The sequence below is a fragment of the Salvelinus alpinus genome, chromosome 1 (assembly GCF_045679555.1).
Source record: "Salvelinus alpinus chromosome 1, SLU_Salpinus.1, whole genome shotgun sequence".
In the NCBI taxonomy this organism is placed as follows: Eukaryota; Metazoa; Chordata; class Actinopteri; order Salmoniformes; family Salmonidae; genus Salvelinus; species Salvelinus alpinus.
In genome coordinates this window covers 16637624-16664672 of record NC_092086.1, presented here as the reverse complement: position 1 = coordinate 16664672, position 27049 = coordinate 16637624, and the positions used below count along the sequence as shown (strand labels likewise).

The following is a 27049-nucleotide window of genomic DNA, read 5'->3' as shown; positions in this document are numbered from 1 at the left end:
TTAAATAGTTAACCAATCCATAAGACTGATAAATAGTTAGTTAAATAGTTAACCAATCCATAAGACTGTTAAATAGTTAGTTAAATAGTTAACCAATCCATAAGACTGTTAAATAGTTAGTTAAATAGTTAACCAATCCATAAGACTGTTAAATAGTTAGTTAAATAGTTAACCAATCCATAAGACTGTTAAATAGTTAACCAATCCATAAGACTGTTAAATAGTTAGTTAAATAGTTAACCAATCCATAAGACTGTTAAATAGTTAGTTAAATAGTTAACCAATCCATAAGACTGTTAAATAGTTAACCAATCCATAAGACTGTTAAATAGTTAACCAATCCATAAGACTGTTAAATAGTTAGTTAAATAGTTAACCAATCCACAAGACTGTTAAATAGTTAGTTAAATAGTTAACCAATCCATAAGACTGTTAAATAGTTAGTTAAATAGTTAACCAATCCATAAGACTGTTAAATAGTTAACCAATCCATAAGACTGTTAAATAGTTAGTTAAATAGTTAACCAATCCATAAGACTGATAAATAGTTAGTTAAATAGTTAACCAATCCATAAGACTGTTAAATAGTTAACCAATCCATAAGACTGTTAAATAGTTAGTTAAATAGTTAACCAATCCATAAGACTGATAAATAGTTAGTTAAATAGTTAACCAATCCATAAGACTGATAAATAGTTAGTTAAATAGTTAACCAATCCATAAGACTGATAAATAGTTAGTTAAATAGTTAACCAATCCATAAGACTGATAAATAGTTAGTTAAATAGTTAACCAATCCATAAGACTGTTAAATAGTTAGTTAAATAGTTAACCAATCCATAAGACTGATAAATAGTTAGTTAAATAGTTAACCAATCCATAAGACTGTTAAATAGTTAACCAATCCATAAGACTGTTAAATAGTTAGTTAAATAGTTAACCAATCCATAAGACTGATAAATAGTTAGTTAAATAGTTAACCAATCCATAAGACTGTTAAATAGTTAGTTAAATAGTTAACCAATCCATAAGACTGTTAAATAGTTAGTTAAATAGTTAACCAATCCATAAGACTGTTAAATAGTTAGTTAAATAGTTAACCAATCCATAAGACTGATAAATAGTTAGTTAAATAGTTAACCAATCCATAAGACTGTTAAATAGTTAGTTAAATAGTTAACCAATCCATAAGACTGTTAAATAGTTAACCAATCCATAAGACTGTTAAATAGTTAGTTAAATAGTTAACCAATCCATAAGACTGATAAATAGTTAGTTAAATAGTTAACCAATCCATAAGACTGTTAAATAGTTAACCAATCCATAAGACTGATAAATAGTTAGTTAAATAGTTAACCAATCCATAAGACTGATAAATAGTTAGTTAAATAGTTAACCAATCCATAAGACTGCTAAATAGTTAGTTAAATAGTTAACCAATCCATAAGACTGTTAAATAGTTAGTTAAATAGTTAACCAATCCATAAGACTGATAAATAGTTAGTTAAATAGTTAACCAATCCATAAGACTGTTAAATAGTTAGTTAAATAGTTAACCAATCCATAAGACTGCTAAATAGTTAGTTAAATAGTTAACCAATCCATAAGACTGTTAAATAGTTAGTTAAATAGTTAACCAATCCATAAGACTGTTAAATAGTTAGTTAAATAGTTAACCAATCCATAAGACTGTTAAATAGTTAACCAATCCATAAGACTGTTAAATAGTTAGTTAAATAGTTAACCAATCCATAAGACTGATAAATAGTTAGTTAAATAGTTAACCAATCCATAAGACTGTTAAATAGTTAGTTAAATAGTTAACCAATCCATAAGACTGTTAAATAGTTAGTTAAATAGTTAACCAATCCATAAGACTGTTAAATAGTTAGTTAAATAGTTAACCAATCCATAAGACTGTTAAATAGTTAACCAATCCATAAGACTGTTAAATAGTTAGTTAAATAGTTAACCAATCCATAAGACTGTTAAATAGTTAGTTAAATAGTTAACCAATCCATAAGACTGTTAAATAGTTAACCAATCCATAAGACTGTTAAATAGTTAACCAATCCATAAGACTGTTAAATAGTTAGTTAAATAGTTAACCAATCCATAAGACTGATAAATAGTTAGTTAAATAGTTAACCAATCCATAAGACTGATAAATAGTTAGTTAAATAGTTAACCAATCCATAAGACTGTTAAATAGTTAACCAATCCATAAGACTGTTAAATAGTTAGTTAAATAGTTAACCAATCCATAAGACTGATAAATAGTTAGTTAAATAGTTAACCAATCCATAAGACTGTTAAATAGTTAGTTAAATAGTTAACCAATCCATAAGACTGCTAAATAGTTAGTTAAATAGTTAACCAATCCACAAGACTGTTAAATAGTTAGTTAAATAGTTAACCAATCCATAAGACTGTTAAATAGTTAGTTAAATAGTTAACCAATCCATAAGACTGTTAAATAGTTAACCAATCCATAAGACTGTTAAATAGTTAGTTAAATAGTTAACCAATCCATAAGACTGATAAATAGTTAGTTAAATAGTTAACCAATCCATAAGACTGTTAAATAGTTAGTTAAATAGTTAACCAATCCATAAGACTGTTAAATAGTTAACCAATCCATAAGACTGTTAAATAGTTAGTTAAATAGTTAACCAATCCATAAGACTGATAAATAGTTAGTTAAATAGTTAACCAATCCATAAGACTGATAAATAGTTAGTTAAATAGTTAACCAATCCATAAGACTGATAAATAGTTAGTTAAATAGTTAACCAATCCATAAGACTGTTAAATAGTTAGTTAAATAGTTAACCAATCCATAAGACTGATAAATAGTTAGTTAAATAGTTAACCAATCCATAAGACTGATAAATAGTTAGTTAAATAGTTAACCAATCCATAAGACTGATAAATAGTTAGTTAAATAGTTAACCAATCCATAAGACTGTTAAATAGTTAACCAATCCATAAGACTGTTAAATAGTTAGTTAAATAGTTAACCAATCCATAAGACTGATAAATAGTTAGTTAAATAGTTAACCAATCCATAAGACTGTTAAATAGTTAGTTAAATAGTTAACCAATCCATAAGACTGTTAAATAGTTAGTTAAATAGTTAACCAATCCATAAGACTGTTAAATAGTTAGTTAAATAGTTAACCAATCCATAAGACTGATAAATAGTTAGTTAAATAGTTAACCAATCCATAAGACTGTTAAATAGTTAGTTAAATAGTTAACCAATCCATAAGACTGTTAAATAGTTAACCAATCCATAAGACTGTTAAATAGTTAGTTAAATAGTTAACCAATCCATAAGACTGATAAATAGTTAGTTAAATAGTTAACCAATCCATAAGACTGATAAATAGTTAGTTAAATAGTTAACCAATCCATAAGACTGTTAAATAGTTAGTTAAATAGTTAACCAATCCATAAGACTGTTAAATAGTTAGTTAAATAGTTAACCAATCCATAAAACTGTTAAATAGTTAGTTAAATAGTTAACCAATCCATAAGACTGTTAAATAGTTAACCAATCCATAAGACTGTTAAATAGTTAGTTAAATAGTTAACCAATCCATAAGACTGTTAAATAGTTAGTTAAATAGTTAACCAATCCATAAGACTGTTAAATAGTTAACCAATCCATAAGACTGTTAAATAGTTAACCAATCCATAAGACTGTTAAATAGTTAGTTAAATAGTTAACCAATCCATAAGACTGATAAATAGTTAGTTAAATAGTTAACCAATCCATAAGACTGTTAAATAGTTAGTTAAATAGTTAACCAATCCATAAGACTGATAAATAGTTAACCAATCCATAAGACTGTTAAATAGTTAGTTAAATAGTTAACCAATCCATAAGACTGCTAAATAGTTAGCTAAATAGTTAACCAATCCATAAGACTGTTAAATAGTTAGTTAAATAGTTAACCAATCCATAAGACTGATAAATAGTTAGTTAAATAGTTAACCAATCCATAAGACTGTTAAATAGTTAGTTAAATAGTTAACCAATCCATAAGACTGCTAAATAGTTAGTTAAATAGTTAACCAATCCATAAGACTGTTAAATAGTTAGTTAAATAGTTAACCAATCCATAAGACTGTTAAATAGTTAGTTAAATAGTTAACCAATCCATAAGACTGTTAAATAGTTAACCAATCCATAAGACTGTTAAATAGTTAGTTAAATAGTTAACCAATCCATAAGACTGATAAATAGTTAGTTAAATAGTTAACCAATCCATAAGACTGTTAAATAGTTAGTTAAATAGTTAACCAATCCATAAGACTGTTAAATAGTTAGTTAAATAGTTAACCAATCCATAAGACTGTTAAATAGTTAGTTAAATAGTTAACCAATCCATAAGACTGTTAAATAGTTAACCAATCCATAAGACTGTTAAATAGTTAGTTAAATAGTTAACCAATCCATAAGACTGTTAAATAGTTAGTTAAATAGTTAACCAATCCATAAGACTGTTAAATAGTTAACCAATCCATAAGACTGTTAAATAGTTAACCAATCCATAAGACTGTTAAATAGTTAGTTAAATAGTTAACCAATCCACAAGACTGTTAAATAGTTAGTTAAATAGTTAACCAATCCATAAGACTGTTAAATAGTTAGTTAAATAGTTAACCAATCCATAAGACTGTTAAATAGTTAACCAATCCATAAGACTGTTAAATAGTTAGTTAAATAGTTAACCAATCCATAAGACTGATAAATAGTTAGTTAAATAGTTAACCAATCCATAAGACTGTTAAATAGTTAGTTAAATAGTTAACCAATCCATAAGACTGTTAAATAGTTAACCAATCCATAAGACTGTTAAATAGTTAGTTAAATAGTTAACCAATCCATAAGACTGATAAATAGTTAGTTAAATAGTTAACCAATCCATAAGACTGATAAATAGTTAGTTAAATAGTTAACCAATCCATAAGACTGATAAATAGTTAGTTAAATAGTTAACCAATCCATAAGACTGTTAAATAGTTAGTTAAATAGTTAACCAATCCATAAGACTGATAAATAGTTAGTTAAATAGTTAACCAATCCATAAGACTGATAAATAGTTAGTTAAATAGTTAACCAATCCATAAGACTGATAAATAGTTAGTTAAATAGTTAACCAATCCATAAGACTGTTAAATAGTTAACCAATCCATAAGACTGTTAAATAGTTAGTTAAATAGTTAACCAATCCATAAGACTGATAAATAGTTAGTTAAATAGTTAACCAATCCATAAGACTGTTAAATAGTTAGTTAAATAGTTAACCAATCCATAAGACTGTTAAATAGTTAGTTAAATAGTTAACCAATCCATAAGACTGTTAAATAGTTAGTTAAATAGTTAACCAATCCATAAGACTGATAAATAGTTAGTTAAATAGTTAACCAATCCATAAGACTGTTAAATAGTTAGTTAAATAGTTAACCAATCCATAAGACTGTTAAATAGTTAACCAATCCATAAGACTGTTAAATAGTTAGTTAAATAGTTAACCAATCCATAAGACTGATAAATAGTTAGTTAAATAGTTAACCAATCCATAAGACTGATAAATAGTTAGTTAAATAGTTAACCAATCCATAAGACTGTTAAATAGTTAGTTAAATAGTTAACCAATCCATAAGACTGTTAAATAGTTAGTTAAATAGTTAACCAATCCATAAGACTGTTAAATAGTTAGTTAAATAGTTAACCAATCCATAAGACTGTTAAATAGTTAACCAATCCATAAGACTGTTAAATAGTTAGTTAAATAGTTAACCAATCCATAAGACTGTTAAATAGTTAGTTAAATAGTTAACCAATCCATAAGACTGTTAAATAGTTAACCAATCCATAAGACTGTTAAATAGTTAGTTAAATAGTTAACCAATCCATAAGACTGTTAAATAGTTAGTTAAATAGTTAACCAATCCATAAGACTGTTAAATAGTTAACCAATCCATAAGACTGTTAAATAGTTAGTTAAATAGTTAACCAATCCATAAGACTGTTAAATAGTTAGTTAAATAGTTAACCAATCCATAAGACTGTTAAATAGTTAACCAATCCATAAGACTGTTAAATAGTTAGTTAAATAGTTAACCAATCCATAAGACTGATAAATAGTTAGTTAAATAGTTAACCAATCCATAAGACTGATAAATAGTTAGTTAAATAGTTAACCAATCCATAAGACTGTTAAATAGTTAACCAATCCATAAGACTGTTAAATAGTTAGTTAAATAGTTAACCAATCCATAAGACTGATAAATAGTTAGTTAAATAGTTAACCAATCCATAAGACTGTTAAATAGTTAGTTAAATAGTTAACCAATCCATAAGACTGTTAAATAGTTAGTTAAATAGTTAACCAATCCATAAGACTGTTAAATAGTTAGTTAAATAGTTAACCAATCCATAAGACTGTTAAAGAGTTAACCAATCCATAAGACTGTTAAATAGTTAACCAATCCATAAGACTGTTAAATAGTTAGTTAAATAGTTAACCAATCCACAAGACTGTTAAATAGTTAGTTAAATAGTTAACCAATCCATAAGACTGTTAAATAGTTAGTTAAATAGTTAACCAATCCATAAGACTGTTAAATAGTTAACCAATCCATAAGACTGTTAAATAGTTAGTTAAATAGTTAACCAATCCATAAGACTGATAAATAGTTAGTTAAATAGTTAACCAATCCATAAGACTGTTAAATAGTTAGTTAAATAGTTAACCAATCCATAAGACTGTTAAATAGTTAACCAATCCATAAGACTGTTAAATAGTTAGTTAAATAGTTAACCAATCCATAAGACTGATAAATAGTTAGTTAAATAGTTAACCAATCCATAAGACTGATAAATAGTTAGTTAAATAGTTAACCAATCCATAAGACTGTTAAATAGTTAACCAATCCATAAGACTGTTAAATAGTTAACCAATCCATAAGACTGTTAAATAGTTAGTTAAATAGTTAACCAATCCACAAGACTGTTAAATAGTTAGTTAAATAGTTAACCAATCCATAAGACTGTTAAATAGTTAGTTAAATAGTTAACCAATCCATAAGACTGTTAAATAGTTAACCAATCCATAAGACTGTTAAATAGTTAGTTAAATAGTTAACCAATCCATAAGACTGATAAATAGTTAGTTAAATAGTTAACCAATCCATAAGACTGTTAAATAGTTAGTTAAATAGTTAACCAATCCATAAGACTGTTAAATAGTTAACCAATCCATAAGACTGTTAAATAGTTAGTTAAATAGTTAACCAATCCATAAGACTGATAAATAGTTAGTTAAATAGTTAACCAATCCATAAGACTGATAAATAGTTAGTTAAATAGTTAACCAATCCATAAGACTGATAAATAGTTAGTTAAATAGTTAACCAATCCATAAGACTGTTAAATAGTTAGTTAAATAGTTAACCAATCCATAAGACTGATAAATAGTTAGTTAAATAGTTAACCAATCCATAAGACTGATAAATAGTTAGTTAAATAGTTAACCAATCCATAAGACTGATAAATAGTTAGTTAAATAGTTAACCAATCCATAAGACTGTTAAATAGTTAACCAATCCATAAGACTGTTAAATAGTTAGTTAAATAGTTAACCAATCCATAAGACTGATAAATAGTTAGTTAAATAGTTAACCAATCCATAAGACTGTTAAATAGTTAGTTAAATAGTTAACCAATCCATAAGACTGTTAAATAGTTAGTTAAATAGTTAACCAATCCATAAGACTGTTAAATAGTTAGTTAAATAGTTAACCAATCCATAAGACTGATAAATAGTTAGTTAAATAGTTAACCAATCCATAAGACTGTTAAATAGTTAGTTAAATAGTTAACCAATCCATAAGACTGTTAAATAGTTAACCAATCCATAAGACTGTTAAATAGTTAGTTAAATAGTTAACCAATCCATAAGACTGATAAATAGTTAGTTAAATAGTTAACCAATCCATAAGACTGATAAATAGTTAGTTAAATAGTTAACCAATCCATAAGACTGTTAAATAGTTAGTTAAATAGTTAACCAATCCATAAGACTGTTAAATAGTTAGTTAAATAGTTAACCAATCCATAAGACTGTTAAATAGTTAGTTAAATAGTTAACCAATCCATAAGACTGTTAAATAGTTAACCAATCCATAAGACTGTTAAATAGTTAGTTAAATAGTTAACCAATCCATAAGACTGTTAAATAGTTAGTTAAATAGTTAACCAATCCATAAGACTGTTAAATAGTTAACCAATCCATAAGACTGTTAAATAGTTAGTTAAATAGTTAACCAATCCATAAGACTGTTAAATAGTTAGTTAAATAGTTAACCAATCCATAAGACTGTTAAATAGTTAACCAATCCATAAGACTGTTAAATAGTTAGTTAAATAGTTAACCAATCCATAAGACTGATAAATAGTTAGTTAAATAGTTAACCAATCCATAAGACTGATAAATAGTTAGTTAAATAGTTAACCAATCCATAAGACTGTTAAATAGTTAACCAATCCATAAGACTGTTAAATAGTTAGTTAAATAGTTAACCAATCCATAAGACTGATAAATAGTTAGTTAAATAGTTAACCAATCCATAAGACTGTTAAATAGTTAGTTAAATAGTTAACCAATCCATAAGACTGTTAAATAGTTAGTTAAATAGTTAACCAATCCATAAGACTGTTAAATAGTTAGTTAAATAGTTAACCAATCCATAAGACTGTTAAATAGTTAGTTAAATAGTTAACCAATCCATAAGACTGTTAAATAGTTAGTTAAATAGTTAACCAATCCATAAGACTGTTAAATAGTTAGTTAAATAGTTAACCAATCCATAAGACTGTTAAATAGTTAACCAATCCATAAGACTGTTAAATAGTTAGTTAAATAGTTAACCAATCCATAAGACTGCTAAATAGTTAGTTAAATAGTTAACCAATCCATAAGACTGTTAAATAGTTAGTTAAATAGTTAACCAATCCATAAGACTGATAAATAGTTAGTTAAATAGTTAACCAATCCATAAGACTGTTAAATAGTTAGTTAAATAGTTAACCAATCCATAAGACTGCTAAATAGTTAGTTAAATAGTTAACCAATCCATAAGACTGTTAAATAGTTAGTTAAATAGTTAACCAATCCATAAGACTGTTAAATAGTTAACCAATCCATAATACTGGTAAATAGTTAACCAATCCATAAGACTGATAAATAGTTAAACAGTTAACCAATAGATACCAGGACTATCTGCATTGACCTTTTTTTGACTCCTCATACGCTGCTGCTACTGTCTGTACATTTTATTCCTAGTTATATGTACATATGTACCTCAATTACCTCGTACCCCCGCACATTGACTCAGTACTGGTACCCCGTATATAAAGCCAAGTTATCGTTACTCATTGTGTATTTATTATTACGTGTTTTACTTTGATTATTTTACATTTTTTCTCTCTGTATTGTTGGGAAGTAAGCATTTCACTGTAAATCCACACCTGTTGTTAACGAAGCATGTAACAAATAACATTTGATTTGTAACCATAAGATACAGGGACAATACAAAGACAAACATGTAACTTCTATACATATAATACATTAAACAACTTGGAAGTAAACAGTTGAATCCCTATAGACCTAATCTAGAAAGTAAACAGTTGAATCCCTATAGACCTAATCTAGAAAGTAAACAGTTGAATCCCTATAGGCCTAATCTAGAAAGTAAACAGTTGAATCCCTATAGACCTAATCTAGAAAGTAAACAGTTGAATCCCTATAGGCCTAATCTAGAAATTAAACAGTTGAATCCCTATAGGCCTAATCTAGAAAGTAAACAGTTGAATCCCTATAGGACTAATCTAGAAAGTAAACAGTTGAATCCCAATAGGCCTAATCTAGAAAGTAAACAGTTGAATCCCTATAGACCTAATCTAGAAAGTAAACAGTTGAATCCCTATAGACCTAATCTGGAAAGTAAACAGTTGAATCCCTATAGACCTAATCTAGAAAGTAAACAGTTGAATCCCTATAGGTCTAATCTAGAAAGTAAACAGTTGAATCCCTATAGGCCTAATCTAGAAAGTAAACAGTTGAATCCCTATAGGCCTAATCTAGAAAGTAAACAGTTGAATCCCTATAGGCTTAATCTAGAAAGTAAACAGTTGAATCCCTATAGGCCTAATCTAGAAAGTAAACAGTTGAATCCCTATAGACCTAATCTAGAAAGTAAACAGTTGAATCCCTATAGGCCTAATCTAGAAAGTAAACAGTTGAATCCCTATAGGCCTAATCTAGAAAGTAAACAGTTGAATCCCTATAGACCTAATCTGGAAAGTAAACAGTTGAATCCCTATAGGCCTAATCTAAAAAGTAAACAGTTGTATCCCAATAAGCCTAATCTAGAAAGTAAACAGTTGTATCCCAATAAGCCTAATCTAGAAAGTAAACAGTTGAATCCCTATAGGCCTAATCTAGAAAGTAAACAGTTGAATCCCTATAGGCCTAATCTAGAAAGTAAACAGTTGAATCCCTACAGGCCTAATCTAGAAAGTAAACAGTTGAATCCCTATAGACCTAATCTAGAAAGTAAACAGTTGAATCCCTACAGACCTAATCTAGAAAGTAAACAGTTGAATCCCTATAGGCCTAATCTAGAAAGTAAACAGTTGAATCCCTATAGACCTAATCTAGAAAGTAAACAGTTGAATCCCTATAGGCATAATCTAGAAAGTAAACAGTTGAATCCCTATAGACCTAATCTAGAAAGTAAACAGTTGAATCCCTATAGGCCTAATCTATAAAGTAAACAGTTGAATCCCTATAGGCTTAATCTAGAAAGTAAACAGTTGAATCCCTATAGGCCTAATCTAGAAAGTAAACAGTTGAATCCCTATAGGCCTAATCTAGAAAGGTAACAACAAGAGGGTAAAAGCAATGGATACTCTACTTATGAATGTGTAATGTTTATCAATGTATACTTTATGAAGGTACCCTTCAAGTAAAGGGTTATCCTTCCATTGAGGTCTTGTAACATGAGAAATCAGGGGGTCTAACATTAGCTACTGGGCTAGGACGTGATAGACCCACCTTCCATTGACGTCTCGTAATTAAGAAATTCGGGCTCACCTCTGGGTCTCTGGGGTCCTGTCGACACAGGAGGTCCAGGACTGGCTGGACATCAGCCACCTCATGGGGGAAGAGCTGCATGAAGATCTTATACCCTCTCACCTGGCGGAGACAAAAACACCTGAGTTAGAGGAGTCTGTCCCAACTGCTCAGGCTGAGAAAGCTGAGCTAGCACCACACTTCTAACTGTAGCCTGAGGACATAGGGTAAGACTGAATCAACACACACATCAGAACGCTGGGCTTCACAAACTCAAATCTTACTATCTGTGTGACCAGATGGATTCAAACCTGGCTATCCAGTGACACAATAGTGTTAACCCGCTGAGCTAAAGCCAAGGCATTAGCTACGGGAGCTAAAGCGAGTCTATAGGTCTCAGTCAAGGTTATTCATCATAGGAGCATGGTTCATCGAACCACCAACGCTACATCTGTCTGTGGTTACCTTGGCGATTATGTAGCTGAATCCATCTGTCTGTAGTTACCTTGGAGATGATGTAGGTGAATCCATCTGTCTGTAGTTACCTTGGAGATGCTGTAGATGAATCCATCTGTCTGTAGTTACCTTGGAGATGATGTATATGAATCCATCTGTCTGTAGTTACCTTGGAGATGATGTAGATGAATCCATCTGTCTGTAGTTACCTTGGAGATGATGTATATGAATCCATCTGTCTGTAGTTACCTTGGAGATGATGTAGATGAATCCATCTGTCTGTAGTTACCTTGGAGATGATGTATATGAATCCATCTGTCTGTAGTTACCTTGGAGATGATGTAGATGAATCCATCTGTCTGTAGTTACCTTGGAGATGATGTAGATGAATCCATCTGTCTGTAGTTACCTTGGAGATGATGTAGATGAATCCATCTGTCTGTAGTTACCTTGGAGATGATGTAGATGAATCCATCTGTCTGTAGTTACCTTGGAGATGATGTATATGAATCCATCTGTCTGTAGTTACCTTGGAGATGATGTAGATGAATCCATCTGTCTGTAGTTACCTTGGAGATGATGTAGATGAATCCATCTGTCTGTAGTTACCTTGGAGATGATGTATATGAATCCATCTGTCTGTAGTTACCTTGGAGATGATGTATATGAATCCATCTGTCTGTAGTTACCTTGGAGATGATGTATATGAATCCATCTGTCTGTAGTTACCTTGGAGATGAATCCATCTGTCTGTAGTTACCTTGGAGATGATGTATATGAATCCATCTGTCTGTAGTTACCTTGGAGATGAATCCATCTGTCTGTAGTTACCTTGGAGATGATGTATATGAATCCATCTGTCTGTAGTTACCTTGGAGATGATGTATATGAATCCATCTGTCTGTAGTTACCTTGGAGATGATGTATATGAATCCATCTGTCTGTAGTTACCTTGGAGATGATGTAGATGAATCCATCTGTCTGTAGTTACCTTGGAGATGATGTATATGAATCCATCTGTCTGTAGTTACCTTGGAGATGATGTATATGAATCCATCTGTCTGTAGTTACCTTGGAGATGATGTATATGAATCCATCTGGCTGTAGTTACCTTGGAGATGATGTATATGAATCCATCTGTATGTAGTTACCTTGGAGATGATGTAGATGAATCTGTCTGTAGTTACCTTGGAGATGATGTAGAGGAATTTGAAGCCCAGGTGTACCAGTAGAGGAGGAGACTGTTCACTCCTGATGAGCTCCAACAGCAGGTTCAACATCCACTCTGTGGTCACAGGAAAGATACACTGTCATCATCATGCTATCCTAACAAGCCCATGTTTCACTAAAGCAGAAGAGCATGTGATGTGCTGTGTGTTGTGATGTGCTGTGTGTGTGTGTGTTCTGTTGTTACCCAGATGTGGATCCAGAAGATGGGGCTGCTCCTGATAACGGTCCATTATCACTGTAGAAAAAAAATAACTGGTCAACATAAAGTTGTTGACTTTTCTTTCACTGCTTATGATTGTGGTATGTCTAAGTTATGAATGTATTATTAAAACTGATGTCTGTAGATGGTACACGCATTTAGGCCTAAAGCCCACAGACTGTTCCATGCAAGACTGGATCAACTTGGCCACAACAACAACAGACTAAACATGTAGAGCATGAATCTCACCGAGGAACCTCTCTATGGCTGACTCCAGTGTCACGATGTTCTCGTGAACAACTGGTAGGCTGGAGATCAGGGCTCGAATCTCAGTGCCCTCGGTAAAACCTCCCAAGACACTGGCTTTAGCGATCACCTCGGGCTCCCCGCCGCCGCCTCCATCCTCCCCGGAATCCATGTCGGTCTGGGCCATTATACTTGCCTAGGTGACCGGTACATTTCATGCACTTTGTTATATGCATGTCTACTGTCCAATGCTTAATAAACACACGTCTACATAATAGCTAGCAAGTGCAGCTAGCTTGCCTTGAAGTTTTGATAGCTAGATGAGAACCGTGTGACTTCTAGCATGGGTGTGTCAATGATTTGGGTTCTATTCATGCCGATACTAGCCAATGATGCTAGCTAACTAGCTAGTACTGTTGGTTGGCAAGTGGCAACAGAAATCAAACAGAATTTGAGTGATCAGTGAAAACACACAGCTCATACATTTGGTTATCGTAGGCTTATGAATTCATACCTGTAGCTGTGAAAATTCTGTCCGGGAAATGTATTATTATAACTTCAGATAATGATGATCACGCAGTGGCCGAGGTATGTTATCTGTTGTGAAGTTTGCACGTTTGTACACCCTACAGTACGTTATGCGATTGGGGACAAAAAAGCGTTTCGTTAATGAGGGACGCGCCACACCAAAGAGGTTCACGCATCAGACATATTCAGAGGTGGACATATTATCTCACCTCATGTATATTATGAAAATAGAAACAAAAATACACTGAATGTACAAAACATTAACAACGCCTGCTCTTTCCATAACATAGACTGACCAGGTGAATCCAGGTGAAAGCAATGATCCTTTATTGATAGCACGTGTTAAATCCACTTGAATCAGTGTAGATAAAGGAGAGGAGACAGGTAAAAAAAAAAAAAAAAAAATTAAGCATTGAGACAATTGAGGCATGGATTGTGTATGTGTGCCATTCAGAGGGTGAATGGGCAAGACACATTTAAGTGCCTTTGAAAGGGGTATGGTAGTAGGTGCCAGGCGCACCGGTTTGTGTCAAGGACTGCATCGCTGCTGGGTTTTTCAAGCTCAACAGTTTCCTGTGTGTATCAAGAATGGTCCACCACCCAAAGGACATCCAACTTGATACAACTGTGGGAAGCATTGGAGTCAACATGGGCCAGCATCCCTGTGGAACACATTTGACACCTTGTAGAGTCCGTGGCCTGACGAACTGAGGCTGTACTGGGGGCAAAAGGGGGATGCAACTCAATATTAGGAAGGTGTTCCTAGTGGTTTGTAAACTCAGTGTCTAGTGCCCTTTATTAGGTTATTGTCCTTTTTGAGGTATTCAAACCGTAGTGTAGTGTTGGTCACGATACAGGAAGTCATGTACTTTATTTAGCATTGTATTCTTAGTATTAACACAGCTTTTAACAAAGCTAATTGTTACAACACAAACAGATCATAACCTTGCTTGCTGCGTTGTTTATTTAAGCAAACGGCTGTGCAATACCCTATGTTTAGTCTTACACTATAGCATTAAAATCACTTCTGCTTTCAAACAGCTGTGGAATGTTAACTCAAAAAAAAAGATTTCTCAAGCATTTCAAGATAAAGAGGGATATGGAATGGGTTTCGTGGAATCTCTCTTCTATACCATAGCATCATAGTTGTCTTGTTTCTTGCTTTTCGATGTTAAAAGATTTTTCGAAATAACTAATATTTTCACCCCAAAATTGATTTGTTCCCTTCTGGATGGAAGACTAGGCTGTAGTGTAAGACTTTGTGAGGTCATTCAAGCTGGTCAGTGTGATTCTGTGTCTATGTTTTACAGAGCATTATGGGTAGTGTAGTTGTACATTATGCTACTGTATATATATGATCAGTGGTCAGTATTTGACCAGATCCTTCATGATCCTCAGTGAGGACCCTCTGTATCCTCCACCAAAGTGATTCCAGTGGTTCAGATAGTGGAAGAGTTGATACAGCTGATTCCTCTTCTCAAACCCCGGGGCCTTGGGGATCTTGTCGTGATACCCAGCGTAGAAGGAGTCGCTGAACCCTCCGAACATCCCGGCGATGCCCAGCTCATACTCAGCGTGGCCATAGAAGGAGGCGGGGTCGAAAATGACAGGGCCGTCGGAACACTCTGCTACGTTTCCCCCCCACAGGTCCCCGTGAAGCAGGGCGGGGAACACCTCAATGTCGGTAAATAGCTGAGGGATTTTCAGCTAAGGAGAGGAGATATCAGACAGAAGATCAATCACCCATAAAGTCCTCTCGGATAGGAGTAAGGGCTTGGTTTGGGATTGGGGATAGTATAGAACCTTATGGAGCTGGTGCTGTAGTCTGGGTTATTGTTTTAACAGTTCCCTGTAGTTACCTAGTTATATTGTTACCTGTAGCTGGGACCATAGTTCCCTGTAGTTACCTAGTTATATTGTTACCTGTAGCTGGGACCATAGTTCCCTGTAGTTACCTAGTTATATTGTTACCTGTAGCTTGGACCATAGTTCCCTGTAGTTACCTAGTTATATAGTTACCTGTAGCTTGGACCATAGTTCCCTGTAGTGACCTAGTTATATTGCTACCTGTAGCTGGGACCATAGTTCCCTGTAGTTACCTAGTTATATAGTTACCTGTAGCTGTGACCATAGTTCCCTGTAGTTACCTAGTTATATTGCTACCTGTAGCTGGGACCATAGTTCCCTGTAGTTACCTAGTTCTATAGTTACCTGTAGCTGGGACCATAGTTTCCTGTAGTTACCTAGTTATATTGTTACCTGTAGCTGGGACCTTAGCTCCCTGTAGTTACCTAGTTATATAGTTATACCTGTAGCTGGGACCATAGTTCCCTGTAGTTACCTAGTTATACCTGTAGCTGGGACCATAGTTCACTTTAGTTACCTAGTTATATTGTTACCTGTAGCTGGGACCTTAGCTCCCTGTAGTTACCTAGTTATATAGTTATACCTGTAGCTGGGACCATAGTTCCCTGTAGTTACCTAGTTATACCTGTAGCTGGGACCATCGTTTCCTGTAGTTGCCTAGTTATATAGTTACCTGTGGCTGGGACCATAGTTCCCTGTAGTTACCTAGTTACATAGTTACCTGTAGCTGGGACCATAGTTCCCTGTAGTTACATAGTTACATAGTTACCTGTAGCTGGGACCATAGTTCCCTGTAGTTACCTATTTCTATAGTTACCTGTAGCTGGGACCATAGCTCCCTGTAGTTACCTAGTTATATAGTTATACCTGTAGCTGGGACCATAGTTCCCTGGCCTCTCTGTCTCCATAAGACTTCTCCACCATGTTGAGTTGGTGCTGTAGTCTGTGCTGAGAGTAGAATGTCACCCAGTCACTCTGCCACTCATTCTCCTGATGAGAGAGAGACAAAGAGAGGTTAGAAAGTGGAACTCTGATAAATAAAATAGGCAGGTTTTCTCATCCAGTTGGTCTTTAAATCCCATGTTGAAGGCACAGAGACGTTGGTGGTTTAACCAATAAATGACTTGGAGCTGTATATAGAGTGTGGAACTATCTTTATTTAGATTTATAGCATACAGTTTAAATCCCACGTTACCACATATTCCAGTCTCATATTCACTATTGGGAAAGGTGGAAATCTAGTTGTGTCTCCCAATATCAGATGATCTGTTGCATAGTAGCTCACCTGAGGCAGGTATCCACAGCAAGTGGGAACCTGGAACCCAAACTGGTCAATGACTGGAACATCAGGTCCTTTTCCTGTGTACATTTAAATGACAGGAACATTAGGTCCTTTTCCTGTTTACATTTAAATGACAGGAACATCAGGTCCTTTTCCTGTGTACATTTAAAAGACAGGAACATCAGCTCCTTTTCCTGTTTACATTTAAATGACAGGAACATCAGCTCCTTTTCCTGTTTACATTTAAAATAACAGGAACATCAGGTCCTTTTCCTGTTTACATTTAAATGACAGGAACATCAGCTCCTTTTCCTGTTTACATTTAAATGACAGGAACATCAGCTCCTTTTCCTGTTACCATTTAAAATGACAGGAACATCAGCTCCTTTTCCTGTTACCATTTAAAATGACAGGAACATCAGCTCCTTTTCCTGTTACCATTTAAAATGACAGGAACATCAGGTCCTTTTCCTGTAAAAATGACAGGAACATCAGCTCCTTTTCCTGTGAAAATGACAGGAACATCAGCTCCTTGTCCATTTCCATTTAATATAGTGGTGAGTGAAGGCATGCAGTAGTCTGGTGTTGTATACGTGAGAAAGCTAGACTTTTAAACTGTTTTAAACTGTACGAATTGTTTTACCACAAAATCAATCAATCACTCAATCAATGGACTAGGTGAGTTACCAACTGTCTGCTGTTCCTTGTTCTGTCTGTCCCTTTGTCTCTGGTTGTGTAGGTGCAGATCAGCCAGATGCTCTCCCAGCTGCTTAGAGTGCCTGGGGGAATCAATCAGATCATCATTAACACACTCAATCATCACAATAAAGTAAGACATAACAATAATACTTAACGAATGCATACAGAAGAAGAAGAACAGGAAGAAGAAGATGAAGAAGATAAAGAAAGACGAAGACAATGAAAGAAGAAGAAGATAAAGAAAGAAGAAGATAAAGAAGAAGATAAATAAAGAAGAAGATAAAGAAAGAAGAAGAAGATAAAGAAGATAAAGAAAGAAGAAGATAAAGAAGAAGATAAATAAAGAAGAAGAAGATAAAGAAGATAAAGAAAGAAGATAAATAAAGAAGAAGAATATAAAGGAAGAAGATAAAGAAAGAAAAATAAGCAGAAGAAGAAGGAAAGAAAGGTCAAAGACGTGTATTATACAGTGTATGAGGAGATTCTCTTACCTGCTGAGACCCCTCATGTCAACATGTTCCATGACGAACACAGCCCCTCCTGTATCCAGCTCTATCACCTTGACAGGCTTGGGAACCTTCACTGTGTCTGTCATGACGATCGCTTCCAAGCTAGCCAACTCCCCATCAAACATACGCTTTGCCTGGGGGACGAGGATAAGACGTGATGATCATCATGACATTGACCAAGGAATTACACCATACCTTTGTGATGAAATGTATTGTACAGAAAAAGTGATGACACCAGTGGAGGCTGCTGGGGGGAGGACGGCTCATAATAATGGCTGAAATGGAGTTTAATGGCTGGAATGGAGTGAATGGAATGCTATCAAACGCATGGTATATACATTTGATGCCATTCCATTAACCTCATTCCGGCCATTATTATGAGCCGTCCTCCCTTCAGCAGCCTCCACTGCACTACACCTACCATGGAAGTAGTCTAGCAGCCTTCAGAGAAGGCAGTTCATGACTTTTCAGAGGTCAGGATTAGGACTGCCAATCCCATAAAACCCTCCAGCTCTGTGCACAACAACAGCGCTCTGATTTGGCCATCACATGACTGGATGCTCTATTGTGAATCCTAATCCTTTGCTCTCAGAGTGCTGACTACTGTAATTCATTTGAATAGCGTGTAGCCAAATAGCCTGCAACAAAATATTGTTTGATATTCCTAACAAATTATCCTTATTAGGCTACTATTTTACAGTGACTTCATAAGTCAATGTAAAGGCATGCAGTATGGAATTAGTAATGAAGTAAATGAAGAACCTGACTCTTGTGGTTGATCTTGACAAACACTCTCCCGTGGTCAGTATCAAAGCTCTGTCCCTGGCTGATACAACCTCCTCCAGAATGGCCAGTTGACTTCAGCATGGAGGTTCCCAGCTCCTTCTTTAGCTGAGCTTCCATGGCTGTTCTCCAAGATGCTCTCCAAACGCTCGAAGAAGAACGTATTGTTCTTGTTTGACTCCCAAACTTCTTTAGGGTTGACTCCCACTCCTGTAGCTGTCTGTTTATGTTTTGACAACTGGGTGGAAGAAGGCGTGGCTTGTTTTCGAAGGAAAGGAAGTGATTCAATGTTTTGGTTCCGGGTCGGTCGGTGATGAAATAACTCATGAGAAATTAGATTTGCAGCAAAGATTTGCTTCTTATTTGTGCAAACATAGCAACTAAAGTTGATCATACGAGCGTCGCCGTGGTGTCAAAGTAAGCTGGAGAGGCTTGCTTGCTTGCTAGCTAACTAGTCTCGACAAGTTTGATACGGATCAAGTCTTTGTTGGTTTATACGAAATGTGTTTGCTGCTCGGTGCAACCGGTGTTGGAAAAACTCTTCTCTTGAAACGTTTACAGAATATCCTTTCAAACTAGCCAGCATTGAGATTGATTTAGCAAGCAAATAAGATAATAAGCTAACGTTTGCTAGCTAGCAATTATGACCATGGATGCGTCTCAATAACCAGTGGCTTCCTTTCCTCGTATCCTCTTCTTCCTCTCCTTCATCTGCTTGGAATCTGATGAGTTTCCAATACACATCCACCATATTCTTCTTCTCACCTATTCTGTGTTTAATATCAGTGCAAATGAAGATGTAGGAGAGGAGACTATTGAGACGAAGCAGCCCATGTCTCACTCCAATATGTATCTTCAGAGTACATGTCCATGCCACAGTGTCTATTTATTTACCCTTAACAGACTATTCACAGCTCAGTGTGAGAGATGGCACAACTGATTTAGGGGAACCCCCTGTTACTCTACCTACGGTGAGTCCATTCGGTATTCACCACAGTGATTGTTGTGTCAGTCACCATTTGAGGGTGTTTTAAACAGAAAGGGGGTTTTCTAGACTACCATTATGTCTCCCTCTGTTCCAGGTGGGCACCAACCTGACAGACCTGACTCTGAAGAGGAAGAGGGTGACTGTGAGAGAGCTGGGAGGCTGTATGGGTCCTATCTGGCCCAGTTACTATACGGACTGCTCCTCTGTCATCGTGAGTCCAGAACCACATCCATACAGTGTATAAGTCTCCCCGAGTAGCGCAGCTGTCTAAGGCACTACAGTCCCTGGTGCGAATCCAGGATGTATCACATCCGGCCGTGATTAGGAGTCCCATAAGGCGGCGCACAATTGGCCCAGCATCGTCTGGGTTTGGCCGGGGTAGGCTGTCATTGTAAATAAGAATTTGTTCTTAACTGACTTGCCTAGTTAAATAAATGTTAAATAAAAAAGTTGAGTTAATATATCTACCCTGAAGAAGAAGAGGGTGACTGTGAGCGAGCTGGGGTGGGTCAATACTCCTCTCTTATTGTCCATAGACATTTTATCAATTAAACCTTTACGCATTCAGGTTTGTCCAATTGAGATCAAATGTCTTTAGCAAGAGAGCCCTAGTCCAAGATGGCAGCAGCATGAGAACCACGTCATGACTTCTATACAGGAAGACGTTCCTCTCAATTTGGAAATAATTCCTTGTAAATGTTTAGAATAACCTCAATAATACTTTGTACACATATTCCATCGATGGTAAAGTTTAATCCAAAAATAGTCAATATTTCTATGTGATTAATAAGCAAAGCTCCTCTGATCAGAAATAGAGATCAACCAGAGGTATGAACAGGCTAATATCACTGCAGGACACGGTAGACCATCAGCCCACTAAACTGGGAGATCAACATAGGTATGAACAGGCCAATATCACTGCAGGACACGGTAGACCATCAGCCCACTAAACTGGGAGATCAACCAGAGGTATGAACAGGCTAATATCACTGCAGGACACGGTAGACCATCAGCCCACTAAACTGGGAGATCAACCAGAGGTATGAACAGGCTAATATCACTGCAGGACACAGTAGACCATCAGCCCACTAAACTGGGAGATCATCTGTGCATTCTGCATAATTTCAGGCTTGTCGACTGCAGGCATGAAATGGTTTAAAATCAAATCATTGTGTTTGTCCTCTATATAGTTCATGGTGGACTCTGCTAACACCACCCAGGTGTCGTCGTCCTGTATCCAGCTCCTGTCTGTCCTCTCTGCTGAACCTCTCCACACAGCCTCTGTCCTGGTTCTCTTCAACAAGAGGTCCTGTAGTAACACACTAACACTACACATTCTCTGGCCAAGATCACAGTGGGTTTTTGAGACTAAACATTCAGATAGAAATGTAATGAATAGATGTGACATGATCCCTTATTCTCTACATGACAATCAGGTTTGTTCAGCACAATACAGTTGTATCTGAATGTTTTTTCAACATTGCACCTTACTGGACAGACTGCTGGCTACGAACCAGACGTACAGTGATGTCCATAAATATTTGGACATTGAACAAGTTATCATTTTGGCTCTGTACGCCACCACAATGGATTTGAAAGGAAACAATCTATATGAGCTGAAAGTGGAGACTCAACTTTAATTTGAGGGTATTTACCTCCAAATCAGGTAAACGGTGTAGGAATTTTAGCACTTTTTATATATGGGGCTCAATTTTAGGGGCTCAAAAGTAATTGGACAACGTAACAATCATCAATTAAATTGTGAGTTTTAATACTTGGTTGCAAAACCTTTGCCGTCAATGACTGCCTGAAGTCTGGAACCGATAGACATCACCAGATGCTGGGTTTCTTCCCTGGTGATGCTCTGCCAGGCCTTTACTGCAGCTGTCTTCACTTCCTGCTCGTTCTTGGGATGTTTTGCCTTCAGTTTTGCCTTCAGCAAGTGAAATACATTCTCAATTGGATTCAGGTCAGGTGATTGAGTTGGCCATTGCAGAACATTCCTCTTCTTTGCCTTACTAAAGTATTGTGTTGCTTTCGCAGTGTGCTTCGGGTCATTGTCCATCTGCACTGTGAAGCACCGTCCAATGAGTTTTAAAGCATTTGGCTGAATCTGGGCAGATAATATAGCCCTAAACCCTTCAGAATTAATCCTGCTGCTTTTGTCAACAGTCACATCATTAATAAATACAAGGGAACAAGTTCCATTAGCAGCCATACATGCCCACGCCATAACACTACCCCCACCATGCTTCACAGATGAGGTGGTATTCTTCGGATCATGAGCAGTTCCTTCCCTTCTCCATACTCTTCTCTTCTCATCATTCTGGTACTAGTTGATCTTTGTCTCATCTGTCCGATGGATGTTGTTCCAGAACTGTACAGGCTTTTTAGATGTTCTTTGGCCAACTCTAATCTGGTCTTCCTGTTTTGAGGCTTACCAATGCTTTACATCTTGTGGTAAACCGTCTGTATTTACTCTGGTGAAGTCTTCTGTTGAATGTTGACTTTGACACAGATACGCATACCTCCTGGAGGGTGTTCTTCGTCTGGTCAACTGTTGTGAAGGGCTTTTTTCTTTACCAGGGAAAGAATTCTTCTGTCATCCACCACAGTTGTTTTCCGTGGTCTTCCGGGCCTTTTGGTGTTCCTGAGCTCAACAGTACATTCTTTCTTTTTAAGAATGTACCAAATAGTTGATTTGGCCACACCGAATGTTTTTGCTTTCTCTCTGATGGGTTTGTTTGGATTATTCAGCCTAATGATGGCTTGCTTCACTGGCAGTGACAACTCTTTGGACTTCATATTGAGGGTTAACAGCAACAGATTGCAAATGCCACACTTCAAATCAACTCTCGACCTTTTATCTGCTCACTGGTAAATAAACTAATGAGGGATTAACACACACCTGGCCATGAAACAGCTGAGCAGCCAATTGTCCAACTACTTTTTGGTAAAGACCCTCAAATTAAAGCTGAACGTCTGCACTTTCAGCCTCAAATTCATTATTTAATTTCAACTCCAAAATGCTGTGGTAGACAGATAAAATAATAACTTGGTCAATGTCCAAATATTTATGGACCTGACTATCTAATTCCTCCCAATATACTCCCACTTTAAATGCTTTTTCCCCCACCGCGTTGCATGACTGTCAACAAAGCGTCTCTCCCTCCCTGCACATTTTCTGACTGATTGTCATCCCACTCTTCCCCTCGGGATCTCCATTATACCATGAGTCTAGTAGAGATCAACTTTATTTGCCTCCTTTACATAAATTAAACAGTGCCTCTCCCTCGCTTTGCAAATGTCTAACCCTTTCTCCTCCCACCCTTCCTCCTTCAGGGACCTCCCTTGTACCATGAGTCTCGTAGAGATGATGTCACTGTTCAGGATGGATGACATCATCGCCTCTGCCACCCAGCCAATCACGACCCTGGAACTGAGCGCTCGTTCCGGCCAGGGACTCCAGGAGGTGTTGGGCTGGCTGCACTCCACCCTAACTGACTGACAGAGTGATGTCATAGAAGCATCTTCCTTCCGGGAAGCAGTTCCTCATTGCTGGTGCTTTCAAGACAACTGGGAACTCTGGGAAAAATACGAGGTCAAATCATGACGTCAGTGATTTTCAGGTCAGAAAGTCGGTGCTGTAGGAGGCCCGAGTTGGAATTTCAAGTTAGGATGACCGTTCAAAAAATAAAACAGTTATCTTGAACGCACTGAAGTCAGAGATTTCTGAGTTCCCAGTTGCTTTGAACGCAGCATAAGTGACGTCATTGTCACTGAACTTGGAATGATGTCACCACCAACTGGAAAGTGAGGGTACTGCATCTCACGCCGTTACACATGAATCCCGTTGGCAAGAAGATGTCCTCATCCTCATGATCTCAGCACACCAGGAATGATGCTGTCATTCACATGGGATTCCCTCTGATTGAGGAGGCCTGATATTAATGCTGTTATGGCTGGAATATCATGCCTGTATTTATTGTCAGCACTCTGTATAGACACTGTATCTACCAGCAGTTGTTTTTTAAAGGCTGAGGGAGAACACTGTTATATCATTTGGTTTAAGTATTTCCAAACAGGGAAATGCATAATCATGTGTGGAGTAGTGTCCTCGATGTAGCCTAACTATACTGGAGTAGTGTCCTCGATGTAGCCTAACTATACTGGAGTAGTGTCCTCGATGTAGCCTAACTATACTGGAGTAGTGTCCTCGATGTAGCCTAACTATACTGGAGTAGTGTCCTCGATGTAGCCTAACTATACTGGAGTAGTGTCCTCGATGTAGCCTAACTATCCTGGAGTAGTGTCCTCGATGTAGCCTAACTATCCTGGAGTAGTGTCCTCGATGTAGCCTAACTATACTGGAGTAGTGTCCTCGATGTAGCCTAACTATGCTGGAGTAGTGTCCTCGATGTAGCCTAACTATACTGGAGTAGTGTCCTCGATGTAGCCTAACTATACTGGAGTAGTGTCCTCGATGTAGCCTAACTATACTGGAGTAGTGTCCTCGATGTAGCCTAACTATACTGGAGTAGTGTCCTCGATGTAGCCTAACTATCCTGGAGTAGTGTCCTCGATGTAGCCTAACTATACTGGAGTAGTGTCCTCGATGTAGCCTAACTATGCTGGAGTAGTGTCCTCGATGTAGCCTAACTATGCTGGAGTAGTGTCCTCGATGTAGCCTAACTATACTGGAGTAGTGTCCTCGATGTAGCCTAACTATGCTGGAGTAGTGTCCTCGATGTAGCCTAACTATACTGGAGTAGTGTCCTCGATGTAGCCTAACTATACTGGAGTAGTGTCCTCGATGTAGCCTAACTATACTGGAGTAGTGTCCTCGATGTAGCCTAACTATACTGGAGTAGTGTCCTCGATGTAGCCTAACTATACTGGAGTAGTGTCCTCGATGTAGCCTAACTATACTGGAGTAGTGTCCTCGATGTAGCCTAACTATACTGGAGTAGTGTCCTCGATGTAGCCTAACTATACTGGAGTAGTGTCCTCGATGTAGCCTAACTATACTGGAGTAGTGTCCTCGATGTAGCCTAACTATGCTGGAGTAGTGTCCTCGATGTAGCCTAACTATACTGGAGTAGTGTCCTCGATGTAGCCTAACTATCCTGGAGTAGTGTCCTCGATGTAGCCTAACTATACTGGAGTAGTGTCCTCGATGTAGCCTAACTATACTGGAGTAGTGTCCTCGATGTAGCCTAACTATGCTGGAGTAGTGTCCTCGATGTAGCCTAACTATCCTGGAGTAGTGTCCTCGATGTAGCCTAACTATACTGGAGTAGTGTCCTCGATGTAGCCTAACTATACTGGAGTAGTGTCCTCGATGTAGCCTAACTATACTGGAGTAGTGTCCTCGATGTAGCCTAACTATGCTGGAGTAGTGTCCTCGATGTAGCCTAACTATCCTGGAGTAGTGTCCTCGATGTAGCCTAACTATCCTGGAGTAGTGTCCTCGATGTAGCCTAACTATACTGGAGTAGTGTCCTCGATGTAGCCTAACTATGCTGGAGTAGTGTCCTCGATGTAGCCTAACTATCCTGGAGTAGTGTCCTCGATGTAGCCTAACTATACTGGAGTAGTGTCCTCGATGTAGCCTAACTATACTGGAGTAGTGTCCTCGATGTAGCCTAACTATGCTGGAGTAGTGTCCTCGATGTAGCCTAACTATACTGGAGTAGTGTCCTCGATGTAGCCTAACTATACTGGAGTAGTGTCCTCGATGTAGCCTAACTATACTGGAGTAGTGTCCTCGATGTAGCCTAACTATACTGGAGTAGTGTCCTTGATGTAGCCTAACTATACTGGAGTAGTGTCCTCGACGTAGCCTAACTATGCTGGAGTAGTGTCCTCGATGTAGCCTAACTATACTGGAGTAGTGTCCTCGATGTAGCCTAACTATGCTGGAGTAGTGTCCTCGATGTAGCCTAACTATACTGGAGTAGTGTCCTCGATGTAGCCTAACTATACTGGAGTAGTGTCCTCGATGTAGCCTAACTATACTGGAGTAGTGTCCTCGATGTAGCCTAACTATACTGGAGTAGTGTCCTCGATGTAGCCTAACTATGCTGGAGTAGTGTCCTCGATGTAGCCTAACTATGCTGGAGTAGTGTCCTCGATGTAGCCTAACTATGCTGGATTCATTGATATGGGGAAATGATGATGACAGTGGAAATACAGTAACTGTCATACAGGTGTGTGGAAATACAGTAACTATCATACAGGTGTGTGGAAATACAGTAACTGTCATAGAGGTGTGTGGAAATACAGTAACTGTCATAGAGGTGTGTGGAAATACAGTAACTGTCATACAGGTGTGTGGAAATACAGTAACTATCATAGAGGTGTGTGGAAATACAGTAACTGTCATACAGGTGTGTGGAAATACAGTAACTGTCATACAGGTGTGTGGAAATACAGTAACTGTCATAGAGGTGTGTGGAAATACAGTAACTGTCATAGAGGTGTGTGGAAATACAGTAACTATCATAGAGGTGTGTGGAAATACAGTAACTGTCATAGAGGTGTGTGGAAATACAGTAACTGTCATAGAGGTGTGTGGAAATACAGTAACTGTCATAGAGGTGTGTGGAAATACAGTAACTGTCATAGAGGTGTGGAAATACAGTAACTGTGATACAGGTGTGTGGAAATACAGTAACTATCATAGAGGTGTGTGGAAATGCAGTAACTGTCAGAGGTGTGTGGAAATACAGTAACTGTCATACAGGTGTGTGGAAATACAGTAACTGTCATACAGGTGTGTGGAAATACAGTAACTGTCATACAGGTGTGTGGAAATACAGTAACTGTCAGGTGTGTGGAATACAGTAATCATAGAGGTGTGTGGCCTCCGGGGGGCAGACAGACATCGTGTAGAAAAGTCAACTCTTTGCAGAGTGTGCTTCTTTAAGCATTCGATATGTAGAAACATTCCATTATAAAGTGTTTGATATTACAATCTAGCTAGGCATATATATATATTACACACAGTCATGTATTAACAGATGTAAAAAGGTTGAATGGTATCAAAGCAACAAATACTATTGATCAACATGATCATGAAATAAAAGCTGTAAAATATGAAGGAATGCAGAT

At 36.4% G+C, this 27049-nt stretch overlaps 3 protein-coding genes and 1 long non-coding RNA gene across 10 annotated transcripts in view; 2 read left to right on the top strand and 2 right to left on the bottom strand.

The window, feature by feature from the left end:
* Positions 1-13912, bottom strand: part of tbcd (tubulin folding cofactor D) — a 131939-nt gene extending 118027 nt beyond the window's left edge. For all 3 annotated transcript variants that reach the window (XM_071395046.1, XM_071395126.1, XM_071394966.1), the window contains exons 1-5: positions 13796-13912; positions 13285-13477; positions 13021-13071; positions 12794-12891; positions 11172-11273 (exon numbers count right to left, since the gene is read on the bottom strand). In XM_071395046.1, the coding sequence (XP_071251147.1) occupies positions 11172-11273; positions 12794-12891; positions 13021-13071; positions 13285-13468 (435 nt within the window). In that variant the 5' untranslated portion in view covers positions 13469-13477; positions 13796-13912. The remainder of the gene's footprint in view (positions 1-11171; positions 11274-12793; positions 12892-13020; positions 13072-13284; positions 13478-13795) is intronic.
* Positions 13913-14113: 201 nt separating this feature from the next.
* fn3krp (fructosamine 3 kinase related protein) lies at positions 14114-19275 on the bottom strand. Its single transcript, XM_071397169.1, has 6 exons — positions 18928-19275; positions 18148-18299; positions 17645-17736; positions 16961-17034; positions 16543-16665; positions 14114-15516 (listed from the first exon to the last, which is right to left on the bottom strand). The coding sequence occupies exons 1-6, from the start codon at positions 19273-19275 to the stop codon at positions 15175-15177; spliced, it is 1131 nt and encodes a 376-aa protein (XP_071253270.1). The 3' UTR covers positions 14114-15174.
* A 97-nt stretch (positions 19276-19372) lies between these two features.
* arl16 (ADP-ribosylation factor-like 16) lies at positions 19373-23635 on the top strand. 2 transcript variants are annotated; one of them, XM_071398625.1, is made up of 5 exons: positions 19373-19511; positions 19862-19919; positions 20031-20147; positions 21127-21242; positions 23279-23635. In XM_071398625.1, exons 1-5 carry the CDS (start codon positions 19450-19452, stop codon positions 23442-23444), a joined length of 519 nt encoding a protein of 172 aa, XP_071254726.1. In that variant the 5' UTR covers positions 19373-19449; the 3' UTR covers positions 23445-23635. The 2 variants fall into 2 exon arrangements, with proteins under 2 accessions (XP_071254726.1, XP_071254805.1); XM_071398704.1 differs by lacking the exon at positions 19373-19511 and adding an exon at positions 19518-19634 and having other exon boundaries at positions 19863-19919.
* Positions 23636-25761: 2126 nt separating this feature from the next.
* LOC139574531 (uncharacterized) lies at positions 25762-27038 on the top strand. Of its 4 annotated transcripts, none has more exons than XR_011674796.1 (3): positions 25762-26475; positions 26594-26623; positions 26794-27038. It is a non-coding gene; the product is annotated as an uncharacterized lncRNA (long non-coding RNA). The 4 variants fall into 4 exon arrangements; XR_011674804.1 differs by having other exon boundaries at positions 25762-26535; XR_011674800.1 differs by adding an exon at positions 26682-26741 and having other exon boundaries at positions 25762-26623.
* The last annotated feature ends 11 nt before the right edge of the window (positions 27039-27049 follow it).